Source organism: Bombina bombina, chromosome 9 (genome assembly GCF_027579735.1).
Source record: "Bombina bombina isolate aBomBom1 chromosome 9, aBomBom1.pri, whole genome shotgun sequence".
Lineage (NCBI taxonomy): Eukaryota > Metazoa > Chordata > Amphibia > Anura > Bombinatoridae > Bombina > Bombina bombina.
The window spans coordinates 117848688-117871620 of record NC_069507.1 but is presented as its reverse complement, the minus strand read 5'-3'; the positions used below and the strand labels follow the sequence as shown (position 1 = coordinate 117871620).

General features: G+C 41.0%; 1 protein-coding gene across 1 annotated transcript in view; it reads right to left on the bottom strand.

Annotated features, from left to right (window-relative positions):
• TNKS2 (tankyrase 2) overlaps positions 1-22933 on the bottom strand; it is a 107819-nt gene that overhangs the window by 12529 nt on the left and 72357 nt on the right. Inside the window, exon 2 of the mRNA XM_053692919.1 lies at positions 17618-17842. Coding sequence (XP_053548894.1) covers positions 17618-17842 — 225 coding nt within the window. The remainder of the gene's footprint in view (positions 1-17617; positions 17843-22933) is intronic.

Sequence of the window (22933 nt, the reverse complement as noted above, 5' to 3'; positions counted from 1 at the left end):
AGCAGTCAGTTGGAGTGATGCCAGATTCGGATGTTCGAACGGACCTTGAACAAGAAGGTCCCGTCTCAACGGTAGCTTCCATGGTGGAGCCGATGACATATTCACCAGGTCTGCATACCAAGTTCTGCGTGGCCACGCAGGAGCTATCAAGATCACAGAAGCCCTCTCCTGATTGATCCTGGCTACCAGCCTGGGAATGAGAGGAAACGGTGGGAACACATAAGCTAGGTTGAAGGTCCAGGGCGCTACTAGTGCATCTACTAGAGTCGCCTTGGGATCCCTGGATCTGGACCCGTAGCAAGGAACCTTGAAGTTCTGACGAGACGCCATCAGATCCATGTCTGGAAAGCCCCATAATTGAGTTATTTGGGCAAAGATTTCCGGATGGAGTTCCCACTCCCCCGGATGAAATGTCTGACGACTCAGAAAATCCGCTTCCCAATTTTCCACTCCTGGGATGTGGATTGCAGACAAGTGGCAGGAGTGAAGCTCCGCCCATTGAATTACTTTGGTCACTTCTTCCATCGCCAGGGAACTCCTTGTTCCCCCCCTGATGGTTGATATATGCAACAGTCGTCATGTTGTCTGATTGAAACCTTATGAATTTGGCCTTTGCTAGTTGAGGCCAAGCCTTGAGAGCATTGAATATCGCTCTCAGTTCCAGAATGTTTATCGGGAGAAGAGATTCTTCCCGAGACCATAGACCCTGAGCTTTCAGGTGTTTCCAGACCGCGCCCCAGCCCACCAGGCTGGCGTCGGTCGTTACAATGACCCACTCTGGTCTTCTGAAGCTCATCCCTTGGGACAGGTTGTCCAGGGTCAGCCACCAACGGAGTGAATCTCTGGTCCTCTGATCTACTTGGATCGTCGGGGACAAATCTGTATAATCCCCATTCCACTGTCTGAGCATGCACAGTTGTAATGGTCTTAGATGAATTCGCGCAAAAGGAACTATGTCCATTGCCGCAACCATCAAACCTATTGCTTCCATGCACTGCGCTATGGAAGGAAGAAGAACAGAATGAAGTACTTGACAAGAGCTTAGAAGTTTTGATTTTCTGGCTTCTGTCAGAAAAATCCTCATTTCTAAGGAGTCTATTATTGTTCCCAAGAAGGGAACTCTTGTTGACGGGAATAGAGAACTTTTTTCTACGTTCACTTTCCACCCGTGAGATCTGAGAAAGGCTAGGACAATGTCCGTATGAGCCTTTGCTTGAGGTAGAGACGACGCTTGAATCAGTATGTCGTCCAAGTAGGGTACTACTGCAATGCCCCTTGGCCTTAGCACCGCTAGAAGGGACCCTAGTACCTTTGTGAAAATTCTTGGAGCAGTGGCTAGTCCGAATGGAAGTGCCACAAACTGGTAATGCTTGTCCAGAAAGGCGAATCTTAGGAACCGATGATGTTCCTTGTGGATAGGAATATGTAGATACGCATCCTTTAAATCCACCGTGGTCATGAATTGACCTTCCTGGATGGTAGGAAGAATTGTCCGAATGGTTTCCATCTTGAACGATGGGACCTTGAGAAATTTGTTTAGGATCTTGAGATCCAAAATTGGCCTGAATGTTCCCTCTTTTTTGGGAACTATGAACAGATTGGAGTAAAACCCCATCCCTTGTTCTCCTAATGGAACAGGATGAATCACTCCCATTTTTAACAGGTCTTCTACACAATGTAAGAATGCCTGTCTTTTTATTTGGTCTGAAGACAATTGAGACCTGTGGAACCTTCCCCTTGGGGGTAGTTCCTTGAATTCCAGGAGATAACCTTGAGAAACTATTTCTAGCGCCCAAGGATCCTGAACATCTCTTGCCCAAGCCTGAGCGAAGAGAGAGAGTCTGCCCCCCACCAGATCCGGTCCCGGATCGGGGGCCAGCATCTCATGCTGTCTTGGTAGCGGTAGCGGGCTTCTTGGCCTGCTTACCTTTGTTCCAGCCTTGCATCGGTCTCCAGGCTGGCTTGGTTTGAGAAGAATTACCCTCTTGCTTAGAGGATGTAGAATTTGAGGCTGGTCCGTTTCTGCGAAAGGGACGAAAATTTGTTTTATTTTTAGCCTTAAAAGACCTATCCTGAGGAAGGGCGTGGCCCTTTCCCCCAGTGATGTCTGAAATAATCTCTTTCAAGTCAGGGCCAAACAGCGTTTTCCCCTTGAAAGGGATGTTAAGCAATCTGTTCTTGGAGGACACATCCGCTGACCAAGACTTCAGCCAAAGCGCTCTGCGCGCCACAATAGCAAAACCTGAATTTTTCGCCGCTAATCTAGCTAATTGCAAAGTGGCGTCTAAGGTAAAAGAGTTAGCCAACTTAAGTGCTTGAACTCTGTCCATAACCTCCTCATAAGAGGATGCTTGATTGAGCGACTTTTCTAGTTCCTCGAACCAGAAACACGCTGCTGTAGTGACAGGAACAATGCATGAAATTGGTTGTAGAAGGTAACCTTGCTGAACAAACATCTTTTTAAGCAAACCCTCTAATTTTTTATCCATAGGATCTTTAAAAGCACAACTATCTTCTATAGGGATAGTGGTGCGTTTGTTTAGAGTAGAAACCGCCCCCTCGACCTTGGGGACTGTCTGCCATAAGTCCTTCCTGGGGTCGACCATAGGAAATAATTTCTTAAATATAGGGGGAGGGACAAAAGGTATGCCGGGCCTTTCCCATTCTTTATTTACAATGTCCGCCACCCGCTTGGGTATAGGAAAAGCTTCGGGGGGCACCGGGACCTCTAGGAACCTGTCCATCTTACATAATTTCTCTGGAATGACCAAATTGTCACAATCATCCAGAGTAGATAACACCTCCTTAAGCAGAACGCGGAGATGTTCCAATTTAAATTTAAATGTAATAACGTCAGGTTCAGCTTGTTGAGAAATTTTTCCTGAATCTGAAATTTCTCCCTCAGACAAAACCTCCCTAGCCCCTTCAGACTGGTGTAAGGGCATGTCAGAACCATTATCATCAGCGTCCTCATGCTCTTCAGTATCTAAAACAGAGCAGTCGCGCTTTCGCTGATAAGTGGGCATTTTGGCTAAAATGTTTTTAATAGAATTATCCATTACAGCCGTTAATTGTTGCATAGTAAGGAGGATTGGCGCACTAGATGCACTAGGGGCCTCCTGAGTGGGCAAGACTGGTGTAGACATAGAAGGGGATGATGCAGTACCATGCTTACTCCCCTCACTTAAGGAATCATTTTGGGCAACATTATTATCAGTGGCATCATTGTCCCTACTTTGTTTGTCACATTCATCACATATATTTAAATGGATAGGAACCTTGGCTTCCGAACATACAGAACATCGTCTATCTGATAGTTCAGACATGTTAATAGGCATAAACTTGATAACAAAGCACAAAAAACGTTTTAAAATAAAACCGTTACTGTCTCTTTAAATTTTAAACTGAACACACTTTTTTACTGAATATACGCAAAAGTATGAAGGAAATGTTCAAAATTCACCAAAATTTCACCACAGTGTCATAAAGCCTTAAAAGTATTGCACACCAAATTTGAAAGCTTTAACTCTTAAAATAACGGAACCGGAGCCGTTTTTACATTTAACCCCTATACAGTCCCTGGTATCTGCTTTGCTGAGACCCAACCAAGCCCAGAGGGGAATACGATACCAAATGACGCCTTCAATAAGCTTTTTCAGTGGATCTGAGCTCCTCACACATGCATCTGCATGCCTTGCTTCTCAAAAACAACTGCGCATTAGTGGCGCGAAAATGAGGCTCTGCCTATGACTAGAAAAGGCCCCCAGTGAAAAAGGTGTCCAATACAGTGCCTGTCCGTTTTTATAACAAAATTGCCAAGATTAAAATAACTCTCCAAAGTTATAAACCATTAAATATGCTTATATAGTAATCGTTTTGGCCCAGAAAAATGTCTACCAGTCTTTAAAGCCCTTGTGAAGCCCTTTTATTCTTATATTGAAAATTAAGAAAATGGCTTACCGGATCCCATAGGGAAAATGACAGCTTCCAGCATTACCAAGTCTTGTTAGAAATGTGTCATACCTCAAGCAGCCAAAGTCTGCTCACTGTTTCCCCCAACTGAAGTTAATTCCTCTCAACAGTCCTGTGTGGAAACAGCCATCGATTTTAGTAACGGTTGCTAAAATCATTTTCCTCTTACAAACAGAAATCTTCATCTCTTTTCTGTTTCAGAGTAAATAGTACATACCAGCACTATTTTAAAATAACAAACTCTTGATTGAAGAATAAAAACTACATTTAAACACCAAAAAACTCCGTGGAGATGTTGCCTGTGCAACGGCAAAGAGAATGACTGGGGAAGGCGGAGCCTAGGAGGGATCATGTGACCAGCTTTGCTGGGCTCTTTGCCATTTCCTGTTGGGGAAGAGAATATCCCACAAGTAAGGATGACGCCGTGGACCGGACACACCTATGTTGGAGAAACAGAATTCTTAGCCGTTAGTCTAGTCAAATGAACAAGGCATCAGAAAACAAAGGAATTGGCTAGCATAAGCTTGTCAAATATATTCATCCAATGGAGTCGCTTAACTGTAAAGCCTCATCAAGAGACTCAACCCAGAACGCCGCAGCAGCAGTGACAGAAGCAATGTATGCAAGGGGCTGCAGGATAAAACCCTGTTGAATAAACATTTTTTATCCATTGGATCTAAAAAGCACAACTGTCCTCATCAGAGGTAGTGGTACGCTTAGCTAGAGTAGAAACTCTTCTCTCCACCTTAGGAACTGTCTGCCAGAAGTCCCGTGTGGTGGTAACTATTAGAAAACATTCTTCTAAAAAATAGGAGGGGAAGAGAACGGCACACCTGGTCTATCCCATTCCTTATTAAAAAAATTTTTAGTAAACCACTTTAGGTATTGGAAAAACATCAGTACACACCGGCATTTCTCTGGCCCTGCGATTGTACACATTCATTCAGAGCAGCCAAAGCCTCCCTGAGCAACAAGTGGAGGTTCTCAAGCATAAATTCTAAATGTAGAAATATCAGAATCAGGTTAAATCATCTTCCCTGAGTCAAAAAAAAAAAAAAAAATCACCCACAGACTAATGCATATTGTGAGGTAGTATCATACATGGTTCTTAAAGCGTCTGTATGCTCTGTATCTACCCCCAGAGCTAACTGCTTTCCTTTAATTTCAGGTAGTCTGACTAATACTGCTGCCAGAATATTATTCACCACCTTTGCCATGTCTTGTAAAATAAACGCTATGGGCACCCTTGATGTACTTGGCGCCATTTGAGCGTGAGTCCCTGAAGCGGGAGTCGAAGGGTCTGACATGTGGGGAGAGTTAGTCGGCATAACTTTCCCCTCGACAGAATCCCCTGGTAAAGAAACGCTATGGGTGCCCTTGATGTACTTGGCGCCATTTGAGCGTGAGTCCCTAAAGCGGGAGTCAAAAGGTCTGACACGTGGGGAGAGTTAGTCGGCATAACTACCCCCACGACAGAATCCTCTGGTGATAATGTTTTTAAAGACAAAAAATTATCTTTATTGTTTAACATGAAATCAGTACATCTGGTACACATTCTAAGATGGGGTTCCACCATGGCTTTAAAACATAATGAACACAGAGCTTCCTCTATGTCAGACATGTTAGAACAGACTAATAATGAGACTAGTAAGCTTGGAAAACACTTTAAATCAAGTTAACAAGCAAATAAATAAAACGTTACTGTGCCTTTAAGAGAAACAAATTTTGCCAAAATTTGAAATAACAGTGAAAAAAGGCAGTTAAACTAACAAAATTTTTACAGTGTATGTAACAAGTTAGCAGAGCATTGCACCCACTTGCAAATGGATGATTAACCCCTTAATACAAAAAACAGATTAACAAAACGAAAAATATGTTTTAAACAGTCATAACAGCTCCTACTTTTGAGCCCTTCAGAGATGTCCTATAGCATGCAGGGGACTGCTGAGGGAAGCTGAATGTCACTGTTTGTAATTTTAACTGCACCAACTGTAACTTTTATACTATAACAGTGGAAAGCCTCAGGAAACTGTTTCTATGCAAAATTTAAGCCAGCCATGTGGAAAAAACTTAGGCCCCAATAAGTTTTATCACCAAACATATGTTAAAAAACGATTAAACATGCCAGCAAACGTTTTAAAACACATTTTTACAAGAGTATGTATCTCTATTAATAAGCCTGATACCAGTCGCTATCGCTGCATTTAAGGCTTTACTTACATTACTTCGGTATCAGCAGTATTTTCTTAGTCAATTCCATTCCTAGAAAAATATTTTACTGCACATACCTTATCTGCAGGAAAACCTGCACGCCATTCCCCCTCTGAAGTACCTCACTCCTCAGAATGTGTGAGAACAGCAAATGGATCTTAGTTACGTCTGCTAAGATCATAGAAAAATGCAGGCAGATTCTTCTTCCAAATACTGCCTGAGATAAACAGCACACTCCGGTGCCATTTAAAAATAAACTTTTGATTGAAGAATAAACTAAGTAGAAAGCACCACAGACTCTCACAACCTCCTATCTATGTTGAGGCTTGCAAGAGAATGACTGAATATGGCAGTTAGGGGAGGAGCTATATAGCAGCTTTGCTGTGGGTGGACTCTTGCAGCTTCCTGTTGGGAAGGAGAATATATTCCATAAGTAATGGATGATCCGTGGACTGGATACACTTAACAAGAGAAATAGAGATTTAAGATACGGATGCTACAAGGGTCATTGAGACAGCAGATCTTTCCTTAGGAGTAGAGCCCATAGAGGAAGAAATATGAATTGGGTCCGCATACCAAGTTCTGCGGGGACACGCCTGAGCTATGAGAATTACTGAAGCGCATTCTTGTTTGATTGTGGCAATGACTCTTGGAAGATCAAACGGGGGGGAAATAGGCCAGATGAAAGTTCCAAGGACAGACTAGAGGATCTATCACGTGAGCTCTTGGATCTGGTGCAATAAACCAGAAGTTTGCAGTTTAATTTGGAAGGTTCCAAGATTGGCGGGTCTGAAGAATTCTACAAAGTTCTAGGATGTTAATAACCTGGCCTCCAGAGGGGACCATCCTCTCTGTGCCCACCAGGACTCCCAAACAGTGCCCCAACACACCAGAATTGAGTCAGTAGTGACTACAGTCTAGATAGGCAGAAGTGAAGAAGCTACAAGGGTCAAAATATGTACTTTCCCTCCGCCATGAGATTGTTTGACTGAAGCACTAAGCTCTACCTTTTCCTGATGGAAACAATCATTTGACCACTGTTGAAACTAGGACAATTGGAGAGGACTGAGATGAAAGCAAGCAAAAGTTAGTGCATCTGAAGCTAATACCAGAAGACCCAATACTTCCATACGTTAAAGATAGAGAATGAGTCATCTTTAGGGAACAGGCATTCGTGAAGTTTTGTTCTGCTAGCTGTGAGACACAAGCCCATATGAACAGAGTAAATTATCACTCCCAGGTCAAGGCTCAAAGGAGGAGCAACAGGTTTAAACACAGGTCTGATTCTGACCAGGGTCTGAACAAAAGCTTGGACATCTGGCAAATTTGCCAGACGTTTGTGCAAAAGAATATAGTCAGTGCAGAAATCTGACCCTTCAGGAGTACTGACTGACAAACCTTTCTCCAGGCCATCCAGAAGAAAAAAGATAAAATAAAATCCTCACCCGACTCCAGGAGAAACCCTTAGATACTAATAAAGGTATTTAGGCCATACCTTATGATAAATTGTGCAAGTAACAGATGTACGAGCCTGAAGCATGGTATCAATGACCGACTCAGAAAACCCACGTCTAACAAAAAGTAGGCGTTAAATCTCCAAGCAGTCAGCTTCAGAGAATCTAGATTTGGATGGAGGAAGAAACCCTGAAGTAGAAGGTCGATCCTAAGAGGTAACCTCCAAGGTGGAAGAGAAGACATTTTCACCAGATCTGCGAAGCAGATCCTGTGAGGCCATGCAGGAGCTATTAGAATTACAGATGCTCTCTCCTGTTTGATACGAAATATGACTCGTGGAAGGAGAACAAACGGAAGAAACAGGTATGCTAGAAAAAAGTATCCAGGAACTGCTAGAGTGTATCAGAGTGGCTTGAGGATCTCTTGACCTTGAACCGTACTTTGGAAGCTTGGCATTTGACAAAATGCCATCAGATCCAACTCCGGAACCCCCTGAGGGTTATTTTTGAGAACACCTCCGGATGGAGAGCCCACTCCCGTGGATGAAAGGTCTGTCTGCTCAGAAAATCTGTGGATGGAAGATGGAGACAATCGTGAGTCATCTCCTTCATAGCTAAGGAACTCAGAGTTCTTCCCTGGTGGTTGATATAAGCCACTAAGGTGATGTTGTCCGACTGGAATCTGATAAACCGGACTAAAGATAATTGAGGCCAAGCCATCAAGGCATTGAAGATTGCTCTCAACTCTAAGCTGTTTATGGGAAGAGAGGACTCCTCCCGAATCCACAGTCCCTGAGATTTTAAAGAACCCCAAACTGCTCCCCAGCCTAACAGGCTGGCATCCGTGGTCACAATCACCCAGGAAGGTCTCAGTAAGCATGTGCCCCGAGACAGATGGTCCAGTAAAATACAGACAGAGAGAGAGAGAGAGAGAGAGAGAGAGAGAGAGAGAGAGAGAGAGAGAGAGAGAGAGAGAGAGAGAGAGAGAGAGAGAGAGAGAGAGAGAGAGAGAGAGAGAGAGAGAGAGAGAGAGAGAGAGAGAGAGAGAGAGACACACACAGACAAAGAGAGACACACACAGCCAAAGAGAGACACACAGCCAAAGAGAGACACACAGCCAAAGAGAGACACACAGCCAAAGAGAGACACACAGCCAAAGAGAGACACACAGCCAAAGAGAGACACACAGCCAAAGAGAGACAGACAGCCAAAGAGAGACAGACAGCCAAAGAGAGACAGACAGCCAAAGAGAGACAGACAGCCAAAGAGAGACAGACAGCCAAAGAGAGACAGACAGCCAAAGAGAGACAGACAGACAGCCAAAGAGAGACAGACAGCCAAAGAGAGACAGACAGCCAAAGAGAGACAGACAGCCAAAGAGAGACAGCCAGCCAAAGAGAGACAGCCAGCCAAAGAGAGACAGCCAGCCAAAGAGAGACAGCCAGCCAAAGAGAGACAGCCAGCCAAAGAGAGACAGCCAGCCAGACAGCCAGCCAGAGAGAGACAGCCAGCCAGAGAGAGAGAGCCAGCCAGAGAGAGAGAGACAGCCAGAGAGAGAGAGACAGCCAGAGAGAGAGAGACAGCCAGAGAGAGAGAGACAGCCAGAGAGAGAGAGACAGCCAGAGAGAGAGAGACAGCCAGAGAGAGAGAGACAGCCAGAGAGAGAGACAGCCAGAGAGAGAGAGACAGCCAGAGAGAGAGAGACAGCCAGAGAGAGAGAGACAGCCAGAGAGACAGCCAGCCAGCCAGAGAGACAGCCAGCCAGCCAGAGAGACAGCCAGCCAGCCAGAGAGACAGCCAGCCAGCCAGAGAGACAGCCAGCCAGCCAGCGAGACAGCCAGCCAGCGAGACAGCCAGAGAGACAGCCAGAGAGACAGCCAGAGAGACAGCCAGCCAGAGAGACAGCCAGAGAGACAGCCAGAGAGACAGCCAGCCAGAGAGACAGCCAGAGAGACAGCCAGAGAGACAGCCAGCCAGAGAAACAGCCAGAGAGACAGACAGAGAGACAGCCAGAGACAGCCAGAGAGACAGCCAGAGAGACAGACAGAGAGACAGACAGAGAGACAGACAGAGAGACTCTTTTTAGGGAATCCAGATCTATCCTCTGTGATAGATCTGAATGGTCTCCATTCCATTGGCTGAGCATGCAGAGTTGCAGAGGTCTCAGATGGAACCGAGCAAAAGGAATGATGTCCATAAATGCAACCATCAGTCCAATAATCTCCATGCATTGAGCCACTGATGGACGAATAGCAGACTGGAGAGAAAGGCACGAAGTTTGGATTATCTGACAACCTTCAGGAAAATAGTCAAGGACAGGGAATCTATGATTGTCCCTAAGAAACACACCCTTGTAGCTGGAACAGGGAAACTTTTCCAGATTCACTTTCCACCCGTGGGAACATATAAAAAACATCTCTGTATGAGATTTTGCTAGTTAAAAAAAGATGACGCCTGAACCAAGATGTCGTCTAGGTAAGGTGCTACCGCAATTCCCTGAGATGTGACCACTGCTAAAAGAGACCCCAGAACCTTTGTGAATATTCTGGGAGCTGTGGCAAGTCCAAACAGAAGTGCAACAAATTGGAAGGACTTGTGAAGATAGGCGTACCTCAGGAATTGGCGATGATCCCTGTGAATGGGAACATAAAGGTACGCATCCTTCAGTTCTATGGTCGTCATGAACTGACCTTCTTGGAACAAGGGGAGAATGGAACGAATGGTTTCCAGCTTGAAGGACGGAACTCTGAAGAATTTGTTGAGACATTTTAGGACTAACAATGAGATGGAAAGTTCCCTCCTTTTTGGGAACCACAAATAGATTTGAATAGAATTCTTGAACCTGTTCCCTTACAGGAACTGGAACAATCACCTATCTGCAGACCAGGTAAAGAGAGAGGCCTTCTTAAACTGCGTTCAGGACCTATCTAGGGAGCATAGGTCCTGAACGCAGTTTAAGGCGGCCTCTTTCTTTACCTGGTCTGCAGATAATCTTGATGAATTTGCTCCTGGGAGGACAAGTCTTGAATCCTATTCTGTAACCGAGAGATACTATGTCCACAGCCCAAGGATCTGGGACATCATGTATCCAAGCTTGTCGAAAAAAAGAAAGCCTGCCCCCACTTGATCCAACACCAGACGGGGGGGTGGACCCTTTATGCCGATTTAGCATCAGATGAAAACTTTTTGTAATTGCTTTTCCTTATTCCAAGGCTGACTGGACCTCTAGGAGGTCTTGGATTGTTCTGGCTTGGAAGAGGAAGCCTTCTGTCCTTTGAAGTTACAAAAGGAACGAAAATTAGAATTTAGGCAAACCTTAGGTCTATTCTTCTTGTCCTGAGATAGGAAAAACCCATTTCCACCTGTAATCTCAGAAATTATCTCCGCCTGACCAGAACAAAAAAAAAAAAAAAAAAGTCTTACCCTTATAAGGTAAAGAAAGTAGCTTTGACTTGGAAGTTAGATCAGCCAACCAAGATTCTAGCCATAGAGCCCTGCGACCTAGAACAGCGAAGCTAGACATCTTGGCTCCCAGTCTAATGACTTGCATGTTGGCATCAGAAATAAAATAAAATTAGCCAGTTTAAGAGCCTTGATCCTATCTTCGATCTCCTCTATAGAAGTCTCTTCTAAAATCAACTCAGACAAGGCCTCGCACCAATAAGATGCTGCACCTGCAACCGTAGCAATACTTGCAGCAGGTTGCCACTGTAATCCCTGATGAATGTACATCTTCTTTAAGTAAGCTTCAAGCTTCTTATCCATGGGATCCTTAAAAAAAGAACAGCTATCCTCTATAGGAATGGTAGTTCTTTTGGCTAAAGTAGAGATAAGCTCCTTCCACCTTAGGCACAGTGCGTCACGAATCGAGTCAGCAACAGGAAACATCTTTTTAAAAATAGGAGAAGGGGAAAAGGGAATCCCTGGTTTATCCCATTCCTGAGCTATAATCTCAGACATACAGTCTGGAACCGGAAATACTACCACGGAAAAAGAAACATCATAATATCTATTGAGTTTACTAGATTTTTTAGGGTTGACAGCGACAGAAGAGTCTGAGTCGTCCAAAGTAGCCAGGACCTTCTTTAGAAGTAAACAGAGGTATTCAAGTTTAAATCGAAAATTTACTTCAGATTCTGCAGAATTATCCCCCATCATGTCAGAAATCTCACTTTTAGAGGATACTGAAATATCTTCCTTATCAGACGCTTGGGAAAGGTTGACCAGCACAGATTTAGTTTGGTCAGAATCCTTACTAGCAGAAAAAGTATTGGATTTCCTCTCACGCTTACCTGCAGTAGGGAAAGCACATAAAGCTGCAGACACCACAGAAGTTATCTGGGCAGCAAAATCTCCTGGCAAATAAACACCCCAGGAGGATTAGAGGAACTGTATGTAAAACCATTAAAGCTTGGGACGTTTGAGGAGAAAGCTGAGGCATATCCTGATCAGCATTATCCTGAGAGACATGTGGCTCAGAAGGAAGTAACTTGTCTTTAAATTTTAAAGTTTTAGCTAGACATGAGGAACAGAATTGCATAGGTAGGAGAATTTGAGCCTCTAAGCATAGTAAGCATTTGTCCATAGAAATAGAAGCATCCTGTTCTGTGTCCATAACTGAACAGATTCCACGAATAATAAAACTGGGAAAAGTCATTTGAAAAAAGTACAATAAAACCGGCAGGTCACTGAGGAAAAAATTTTTTTAGAAATCCTCAGAGCAATTATCTCTAAAACACTCACTACAGATAAAAATACAGGCATAGCTAAACCTCAGTCTGAGTTCATAACAGACATGGCAGGTAAAACAAGCAGGGAAATCTTACATGTTTCGCGCCCCCTACAGGTGCTTACTCATAGATGAGGAGCACTGTGTAAAACCCCATCTATTTATGCAGTATGAGTCATAGACTTAACTATTGCATTGCCACACATGCACAAAAAAGAAAAAAAGGTTAAAAACAGACTGCTGGTAGTTAGATACTTGGGGTAATATCCCAAATGGCTAGAAACTAATTCATTAGATGAGACAATAGGATAGCGCTACTTGATATACAGACACATTTAACAATGTATACAAACAATACAGTAATAAAAGTTTTACTAAGAAAATATATTGAAGCAAAATAATACACAAAATATACATTTAAGAAACATCTTGTATAGAAAGGTGGTATGATATGGCATGCTTTAGTAACTTTATCCAACCACAGTGGTATTAAGGCAGGTTGAAATGCTAATAACAAGGGTATATTAGTGAATACTGTAATAAGTTTGAGTTAAAATATAAATATATATCACAAATTAGGTACTGCGGAGATAAATCTAAAATCTAAATTTAAACAGCAGATTATCATTAGTACTAAAAGGGACCCTCATATATATATAGACAAACAGTATTAATCTGATCATGAATTGAGAATGGTACATCTCTAAAAAATCATTTGTTATCAATAAAGAAATCTATGTCACATTCTCTATTCATGCCTTGGGGGGCTAGGGTCTTCAGTTTAAGGATCCAATAAAGTTCCCTTTTCTCCAAAATGTTGGCCCTATTTCCTCCCCTGGTTGGCACTAAGGCCATATCAATAGTTTGAACTGAAAGACTGGCAATATGGGTTAAATGAAAATTATTAAAATGATTCGCAACTGCAGAATCTTTATTGTAGTTTTTGACATCTCTGACATGTTCACTATATATAGTCCTGAGCATTCTAGTCATTTTACCCACATATTGACAATGGCAAAGATTGCATGTCAGAAGGTAAACCACATATTGAGAGCCACAGTTGGCATAAAATTTTATATCAAAGATGTCGCCTGTGACTTGGCTACAAAATTGGTGCCCTATACTGACGTTTGGACAAGTATAGCAAATTCTATTTCCACATTTAAATGTACCATATTTTTTACGCCATGTACTTCGATTTTTATGAGAACTGCATGTAATCTGACTAGGTGATATTTGTGACAGAGTTCTAGATTTTTTAGGAACAAATTTACAATTACTAGTATAGGGATACAGATTTTCATCTGCCTTTAAGATGTGTAAATGCTTTTTTAAGATTCTTACAATCTCATCATACTGTTGGCTGTATTCAGTTGAAAAAATTACTGAGTCTTCAAATTCTTTGTTTGTATGTGAACTCTTATTACTTAATGCTGGTTTATTTTCTGTTTTTTTCTTTACAGGATTCAAGAAAATTATATTTGTACCCTCTTTTGACAAATCTATCCCTAAGTTCACTTGCTTGTTGATCATAAATGAGATCACTCTTAGTATTTCTTCTAACTAAGAAATTGAGACTTAGGGATAGACTTAATCAAGTGGTCTGGGTGTTGGGAAGAAGCGTGTAAAATTGTGTTACCCGCAGTGGGTTTGCGGTATGTTTTAGTTACAATATGCATATTTTCAATGCATATGTTAAGATCCAAATAGTTAACCTGCTTCTCACTGAAGGCCCCTGTGAATGAAAGTCCCAACTCGTTATGGTTGCAATATGACAAAAATTTGTCAAATTCAGAATCAACAACAGGGTACCTAACAATGAGGAGCAGGTCATCTATGTAACACACTAGTAACTCAATCCTACTCTGCCATGGATTTTTTGGAGTGTAAATATAAAGTAATTCCCACCATGCAACGAATATATTTGCAAATGAGGGCGCAAATTTTGGGCCCATGGCCGTGCCACAAATTTGGAGGAAAAATTCCTCATTAAATAAGAAATAATTATGTGACCATAAGGAGCTCAAAACACTGCAAATATATTCTATGTGTTCCAAGGAATACTTGGATTCTTTATTTAGGAAGAAAGCAACAGCTTGTATTCCCAATGATTGGGGAATGGATGTATACAATGAGACCATATCCATTGTCACCCATGTATATCCTGATTTCCAGATGGTATTATCAAGTGTCAACAAGAGATGTGAGGTGTCCCTGAGGTAGGAAAACTGAGACACTGCCAGCGGCTGTAATATTGAGTCAATCCATTCTGCCATTGGCTCAAACAGTGAGCCAATGCCAGCCACAATTGACCTACCCGGGGGACTCTGCGCATCCTTGTGAATTTTTGGAACATGGTGAAAAATTGGTCAAATCGGGTATTGTGGTACCAATATATCCACATCAGAATCTTTAAATAATTCCAAACAAATACCCTCTTCAACTATTTTAGTCAATTTTTGTTGAAAAACTTTAGTAGGATTATGATTAAGCTTTCTGTACACTTTATTATCAGACAATTGCCTATATGCTTCATCCATATACAATTGCTTATTCATAACTACAATGCTGCCCCCCTTATCTGAGTTCCGAATTACAATATCATCATTGGTTGCCAAGTGATCTAATGCTTGGCGTTCTCTGAAAGTCAGATTTAGGGGGGCAGCAGTGTCCTTAGCTCGTTTCTCGAGTTCAAAGATATCTTTTTGAACTGACTTCTGAAAGGCATTTATCATAGGACCCCTACAATGAAAGGGGTAAAAATCAGACCTATGTTTTTTAGGGGCGGGTACTGATTCAGATGTAGATATCTCAAGACCCTCACTATATAGACTTGCTAAATCAGTAACTACACAAGCGTCTGCAAAATTTATATGTGATGCAATCTCAATTTTCTTTAGTGAAATTATTGGTGTTTAAATTAGACATATCATCATTATTTTTTATAAGTGAGAAATATCTCTTCAAAGACAATTTTCGAACAAATTTGTTGATGTCTAAGAGTGTATTGAAGCAAGAGAATTTTCTAGTTGGAGCAAACCCTAAACCTTTTGATAATACTTTAATTTCATCCTGAGTCAGAGTGTAGTCAGAGATATTAACAACATTATTATCAGGTTCCCTATTTGCATTATCAATTGAGCTTTCTAGAGCATTAGTTAATGTCCCTACTTTTTCGTCTTTGCTTCTCCTTTTATTCTTCCATCTTTTTCTTCAGAGGAAGGGATATTTATGGTCCCGAAACGTCACAAATAAAATTGGTTTTGATTCACAGATTGCTGAAGTCCAGTGAGTGCTTCCTTTCATCTACTTTACTGTTATTCCTACAGAGCACCCTGGCGGATGTTGGAAGATGAGAGTGCATATCCCCTTTTGAAGTTTCGGAGATATACACCCCATTTAAAATTAGGGGGAGGTAAAAGGTGAGTTTAAAATCCCCCACTACGCATAAAATAGAGAAAATAACTCATTGTGTAGTTCATTAACAAATCTAGACAGGCCAGAAGGCTTGTTTTTCCCCACAGAAAACTTCTAGAATACATTGTTTCCAATGCAGCAAAGGATTCTGGGTAAGATAAGCAAATTAGGTTCACAATGACACACCTTTTTACTTCAAGTCTGCTTTTCAGCAGATTCCCTTAAAGGGACATTATACAATGCCTATGACTACGGTCTTTATGACAAACCGGTCAGACGTGATTTTTTTTTATGGCTGGACAACGTTTTTCCATTACCCTGCTTGAATATTTATATGTTTTAACATGTTTTCCTAATAAAATTGATTTTATTTAATCAAGCTGAGAGTGAGGATTTCTGTGGATTTTCTTTTTTTAGGGACATTATACACTAATTTTTTTCTTTGCATAAATGTTTCATAGATCTATTTATATAGCCCATAAAGTTTTTTTTTTTTTTTTTTTTAATGTATAGTTTTGCTTATTTTTAAATAACATTGCTCTGATTTTCAGACTCCTAACCAAGCCCCACAGTTTTATGAGAATACCGTCCGCTACCTTCTCCAGCATGCTCGTTTGTGTAAAGGGTCTTTTCATATGCAAAAGAAGGGGGAGGGGGAGTGTCTTATTTCCCACTTGCAGTGGGCTTTCCAGCTACCTTTTCAACAAAGCTAAACTGAGAGCTTCTAAATAAGTTTTTAAACAGTTTTATACTGGATTTTTATATCAGTATCTGTGCTTCTTATTCTTTATAGTAGTGTATTACATGCAGTTATATGAAAATGAGTGTATACTGTCCCTTTAACGCCAAAGCATTGCTGTTCGTACAGCTTTTGGCTGGGGTGTCTTTGCCTCCTCCTTGTGGCCAGGTGTTGTATTTCCCAACAGTAAGGAATGAAGTTGTGGACTCTCCATGCCTTATGGAAAGAAATAATGTTCAAAACAGAAAGAATAAATTATAATCGAGTATGAAAAACAACACCTGCATGTGTGCATTAACACTCTCATGAAGATGATATCTAAAATAAACACTTTAGATTGCTCCCTTTCCACTTTAGACATCAATTTTCTTTTTAAAAGGACACATAATATAAAATAACTTCAGGTTAACTGTTACCACAAGATTAAAACATAAAAATAATTAGGTAATGTTTATACTATAGATGCTGTGCATGATTAAAATGACTTAAAAACAAACTTTTTAAACACAGATTTCTTTACATTTCCAAACTTTTTTTTTGTTGCAATTTGTAAAGCAGGAGTTCATTGGAGTGAAGTAGATGGTGCCGTGAAACTAACCAATTAATCGCAGACCACCTAAATCGCTAGATCTGTTGACAACTATTTTTATCATCAATCTTATTGATTAGTTGCCTTATGCATTAACATATTTGAAAGTATGAATGCACACGCCCACGCTCTTGTCATTTTTAGTTACAAACAGTGTCATCACTGTGTATTATTTTTAAAGGTGCAGTCAGCAAACCCTCTAATTGGATGTAGCAAGAGATAAAAAAATGGCTGGTTATTAAATCAAAGATGGGAATTCACTTAAAATATTAGAAGCGATAAAGATTGGGATTTTTCTTTTTTTTTTTCTTTCAAATAACCATGTATTGCTCGCTTGCCCCATCAGAAGGGTAGATTACTATAGCTTTGACCCATCATTTATGTGAAATGCTTTGAAGTTTTAAAATAACATTTTTAGTTTAAAATGTATGGACAGAAATTGTTTTTGTTTTTTGTACTTTACAACAGCACAAATAGCAAAATAATTGAAAACAAAAAATACTTACCTATGCACACATCTATTTTCCCTTTGATGGCAGCTTCATGGAGAGGAGTATAGTTCCAATTATCACGTGCATTTGGGTCGGCTCCATGCCTCAACAGAAGATTAACCACTTCAGCATGACCAAATGAGCAGGCATTGTGTAAAGGAATGAGACCGCCATCATCACGAGCATGGACATTTGCACCACTCTGCAACAAATATTCCACGACATCCTTCCGACCAAATCCTAAATAACGAAAAACAAAAACATTTGAATCAATCATGAATACGGACTAGTAAACTGAGATAATGGCTCTCTTTTATTTTGAATTTTACTGTATATTGAATGAAGCAACACAGCAGGGCTCGGAAACAGTCGCCAGACACACACAGATGCAGTAAAATTAGGCCCCGACTCCCTGGTTTAGAGTCCACCCATGGGTGTCCCTTTGCTGGTCCCCACAAGCCGTACCTAAAATTTAATTTTGATACGGCTGAATCCTTTCTAGGCCTCACAGCTGTAAAATATAAATCCAGCTTTTATTAGTGGGATAAACTTTATGCTTACCTGATCAATTTATTTCTAAGCAAGGAGAGTCCACAAATCATTCCAATTACTAGTGGGATATTCACTTCTGGCCAGCAGGAGGAGGGAAAGAGCACCCTAGCAGAGCTGTTGTGTCATTTCCCTTACCCATAACCCCCAGTCATTCGGCCAAAGGAAATGGAAAAAGATGATAACACAAGGGTATAGAGGTGCCTGAGGTTTGTACAAAAAAAATTGCTGTCTTAATTTTAAAGGGTGGGTCGTGGACTCTCCATGCCTGGAAATAAATACATTTATCAGGTAAGCAAATGTTGTTTTCATTTCTATGGCATGGAGAGCCCATGAATCATTCCAATTACTAGTGGGAACCAATACCCAAGCTAGAGGACACAATGAGAGGGAGAACAAGACAGGCAAACCTAAACAGAAGGCACCACCGCTTGAAGAACTTTACTCCCATAGGAAGACTCAGCCGAGGCAAAAGTATCAAATTTGTAGAGCATTGAAAAAAGTATGTAAAGAGGACCATGTGGCCGCCTTGCGAATCAACTCCACAGAAGCTTTGTTTTTGAAAGCCCAGGAAGAGGAAACAGCTCTAGTGGAATGAGCCGTAATTCTCTCAGGAGGCTGCTGACCAGCTGTCTCATAAGCTAAAAGGATAACACTTCTCAACCAGAGAGAAAGATAAGTAGAAGTGGCCTTCTGACCCTTACCAGAGAAAACGGGCAGTGCAGAAGTCTGCCGAAAATATTTAGTTGCTTGAAGGTTAAATTTTAGAGCACGCACAACATCCAAATTATGCAAAAGTCGTTCCTTCTGAGGAGGAGGATTGGGGCAAAACGAAGGAACAACAATTTCCTGATTATTATTGTGATCAGACACTACCTTAAGCAGAAAACCTAGCTTAGTACGAAGGACAGCCTTATCAGCATGGAAAATAAGGTAAGGGGAATCACACTGCAGAGCCGAAAGTTCGGAAATTCTGCGAGCAGAAGAAATAGCAAGAAGAAACAAAACCTTCCAAGATAACAATTTAATATCAACAGAATGCATTGGCTTAAACGGAGCCTTCTGCAAAACTTTAAAGGGACACTCAATCAAATTAAACTTTCATTATTCAGATAGAGCATGCTATTTTAAACAACTTTACAAATTTACTTCCATTCACTAAATGTGCACAGTCTTTTTATTAGGGCTGCAACAACTAATCGGTAAGATTGATCATAAAAATAGTTGTCAAAGAATCTCATTATCAATTTGGTGGTCAGGGATTAGTTAATTGCACAGCACCAGCTGCTTCAATCCGATGAACTCCTGAACATGGTATTGTATACATGGTAATTTAAAAATAAATTAAATTTTTTTGCACAATATTAGTTGAAGTAGATCATCAGATTAAAGCAGCTGGTGCTGTGCAACTGACCAACTAATCGCTGACCACCTAATTGATAATGAGATTTGTTGACAACTATTTTTATGATCAAACTTACCGATTAGTTGTTGCAGCCCTACTTTTTATATTGAAACTTTTTGAGTCACCAGCTCCTACTGAGCATGTGCAAGAATAAGTGTGTGTGCATTTTTGAATGGCTGTCACATGGTACATGTATGCATTTGTGATTGGCTGCTGGCTGTCACATGGTACAGGGGGAGTGAAAAAAGACAAACTTAAAATTGTCAGAAAAAAAAATCTACTAATTTGAAATTCAGACTAAGTGCTATTGCATTGTCTTGTTATCTTGCATTTGTTGCTGATGCAAATCTACTGTGTTGACTGGTCCTTTAATCTTGTTCTTAAAGGACCAGTCAAAGCAGTAGATTCTGCGATGTTAATGGAAAGAGAAGACTGCTCCCGAGTCCATAGTCCCTGTGCTTTTTAAGAAACCCCAAAATGCTCCCCAGCCAAACAGACTGGCTTCCGTGGTCACAATCTCCCAACAAGGTCTCAGGAAACATGTGCGCCGAGACAGATGGTCCTGTGAAATCCACCACAAGAGAGAGTCTCTTGTTAGGGGATCCAAAGCTATCCTCTGCAAGAGATCAGAGTGATTCTCATTCCATTGACTGAGCATGCATAGTTGCAGAGGTCTCACATGGAACCGAGCAAAGGGAATGATGTCCATGGAGGCAACCATCAGACCAATTGCCACCGATTGACTAATAGACTGGAGAGATAGGCACGAAGCAAGACCCAGTCTAAGAACGTGCATGTTGGCATCACAAATAAAATGTATTGGCTAGCTTGAGAGCCTTGATCCTGTCTTGGAACTCCTCTATAGTAGTCTCTTCTGAGATTAGATAATTCATTGCACCAATAAGATGCTGCCTCCGCAACCGTAGCAATACTAGCAACAGGCTGCCTCTAATCCCTGATGAATGTACATTTTCTTCAAAAAAGCCTCAAGCTTCTTATCCATGGGATCCTTGAAAGAACAACTATCTTCAATAGGAATAGTAGTTCTCTTGGCAAGAGTAGAGATAGCTCCCTCTACCTTGGGCACTGTGCACCACAAGTCAGGTATAGAAACAGGAAACATCTTTTTAAAAACAGGGGACAGGGAAAAAGCAATCCCTGGTTTATCCCATTCCTGAGCTATGATATCTGCCATATGGTCTGGAACTGGAAACACGTCCACAGATGAAGGTACATCCTATACCCTGTTAAGTTTACTAGACCTCTTTGGATTCTCTGCGACAGACGAGTCGGATTCTTCTAAAGTAGCAAGAACATCCTTTAAAAGTACTCAGAGGTAAATTAATCTCCTCTGAATCTGCAGAATCGGTCACTACAGTATCAGAATCTGACAACTGGCCCTCAGAAGCCACTGAGGTATCATTCTCATCAGATAACTGAGAAATACTGACTAACGCAGACTTAGCGGAGTCAGAACCCTTATTAACATTAATATCCTCTTGCGCTTACCAGCAACCGGAAAGGCTGATAAGGCTGCTTAAACAGCCAATGTTATTTGCGCAGCAAAATCCCCATGTAAATAAACACCTCCAGGAGGAAGTTGAGAGGAACCGCAGGGCACTTTATGTGAAACAATGTGCCGTTTGAGGAGAAATCTGAGGTATGGACAAAATTATCCTGAGAGACAGACTCAGGATGGGAAATCCTGTTTTTATAATGTAAAGTATTTTCCAAACATGTGGAACAAAATTGAAGATGAGGCACTATCTGAGCCTCTAAACAAAGTAAACATTTTACATAGTTAACAGCCAAATTTTGTTCTTAGACCATTTTAACAAGAGTTATAATTCCCCCAGAAATTGGAAAACCATAAATAAATATGCAAATAGAGTAAATTAAAATTAATATATTCCCACAGAATAATTGCAATAATATTATAGAAGCCACCTCTATATCCTCAGTCTGGCTGAGGCAACTCACCACACCGGGACCAGGAGTACTCACCTGGAACCGGCCACAGTTAAAAGAAAGTCTTAGAGATGAGTGTGTGACTGATATCCTAGCCGATAGCTTCTTAAGGTGTTATAACCAGCTCAAAGGCGACACGCCACTCCCCTCTCCAAGCCAATATAAAAATGAAGGCGGAAGAGCGGAGAGTCATGTGAGCTCAATGAAAAAGCAACTGCGCCACAACAATTCCCCTTTTAAATCGCGCGTCTTTTCTGACTCCTTTCAACATTCCCCCAGACATAAAAGCGCTATGATAAATGCACAATTCCCCTGTTGTCCTTAAAAGAATCCTCAGATCCTTATAAGACTTTAAATCAGGGATTAAGAAATCCCCCAACATCCAGCCAGACTCAGCCTCAATACACAGGTCAAAAACATTAACCCCTTATGCTCCAATAAAGATAAGTTCTACAGCTTAAGTACCTGCATAAAATATTACCCATTTTTTCCTTGAAATAAATTCCTATGTACAGGAATTAACGAGTCCCATTTAGTAATTCACTGAGGATTAACCTCTAGAGTGCTGCCCTTAAAACCTAGAAGAGCAGAAAGTTATTTAAAGTGATGGTAAACTCTCCCCTTTATAAAAATAGATCTGGAATGTTAGCAATATTTTAGATGGAGTAGAATTCATCAGTTGTAATACAAATGTGCTATAACTTTAAATTCAAATACCCCGCAATCCGGCCATCCACTTCAAAAGTAATTTTTTTGTGAGAGTGAACGGTTTGAACTGTTCTCTAATTAGCGCTGTCGCACTTTTGTTGTAGCTAGAGCACTGATTAGACAATATCAGGGACCTGAAACACCAGTGGAAATTTTGGTGAAGTTTTGAAATGAAAATTTAAACTGATTAAAAGGCTTGTTTTCAGCACGTTTTTCCTCAGAAATTTCAAGTCTTTGATACCTCCTGCAGTGCCACCTTAAAGGGACACTGAACCCAATTTTGTTTCTTTCGTAATACAGATAGAGCATGCAATTTTAAGCAACTTTCTAATTTACTCCTATTCTCAATTCTTCATTCTCTTGCTATCTTTATTTGAAAAATAAGGCATCTAAGCTTTTTTTGGTTCAGGCCTCTGGACAGCACTTTTTTATTGGTGGATGAATTTATCCACCAATAAGCAAGAACAATCCAGGTTGTTCACCAAAAATGGGCAGGCATCTAAACTTACATTCTTGAATTTCAAATAAAGATACCAAGAGAATGAAGAAAATTTGATAATAGCAGTAAATTAGAAAGTTGCTTAAAATGTCATGCTGTATCAATCACAAAAGAAAAAATTTGTGTTCAGTGTCCCTTTAAATCTATAGACATTGATATATTCAGGATCAGCACAGGCTCTTGTTCATTTGACGACACTTCC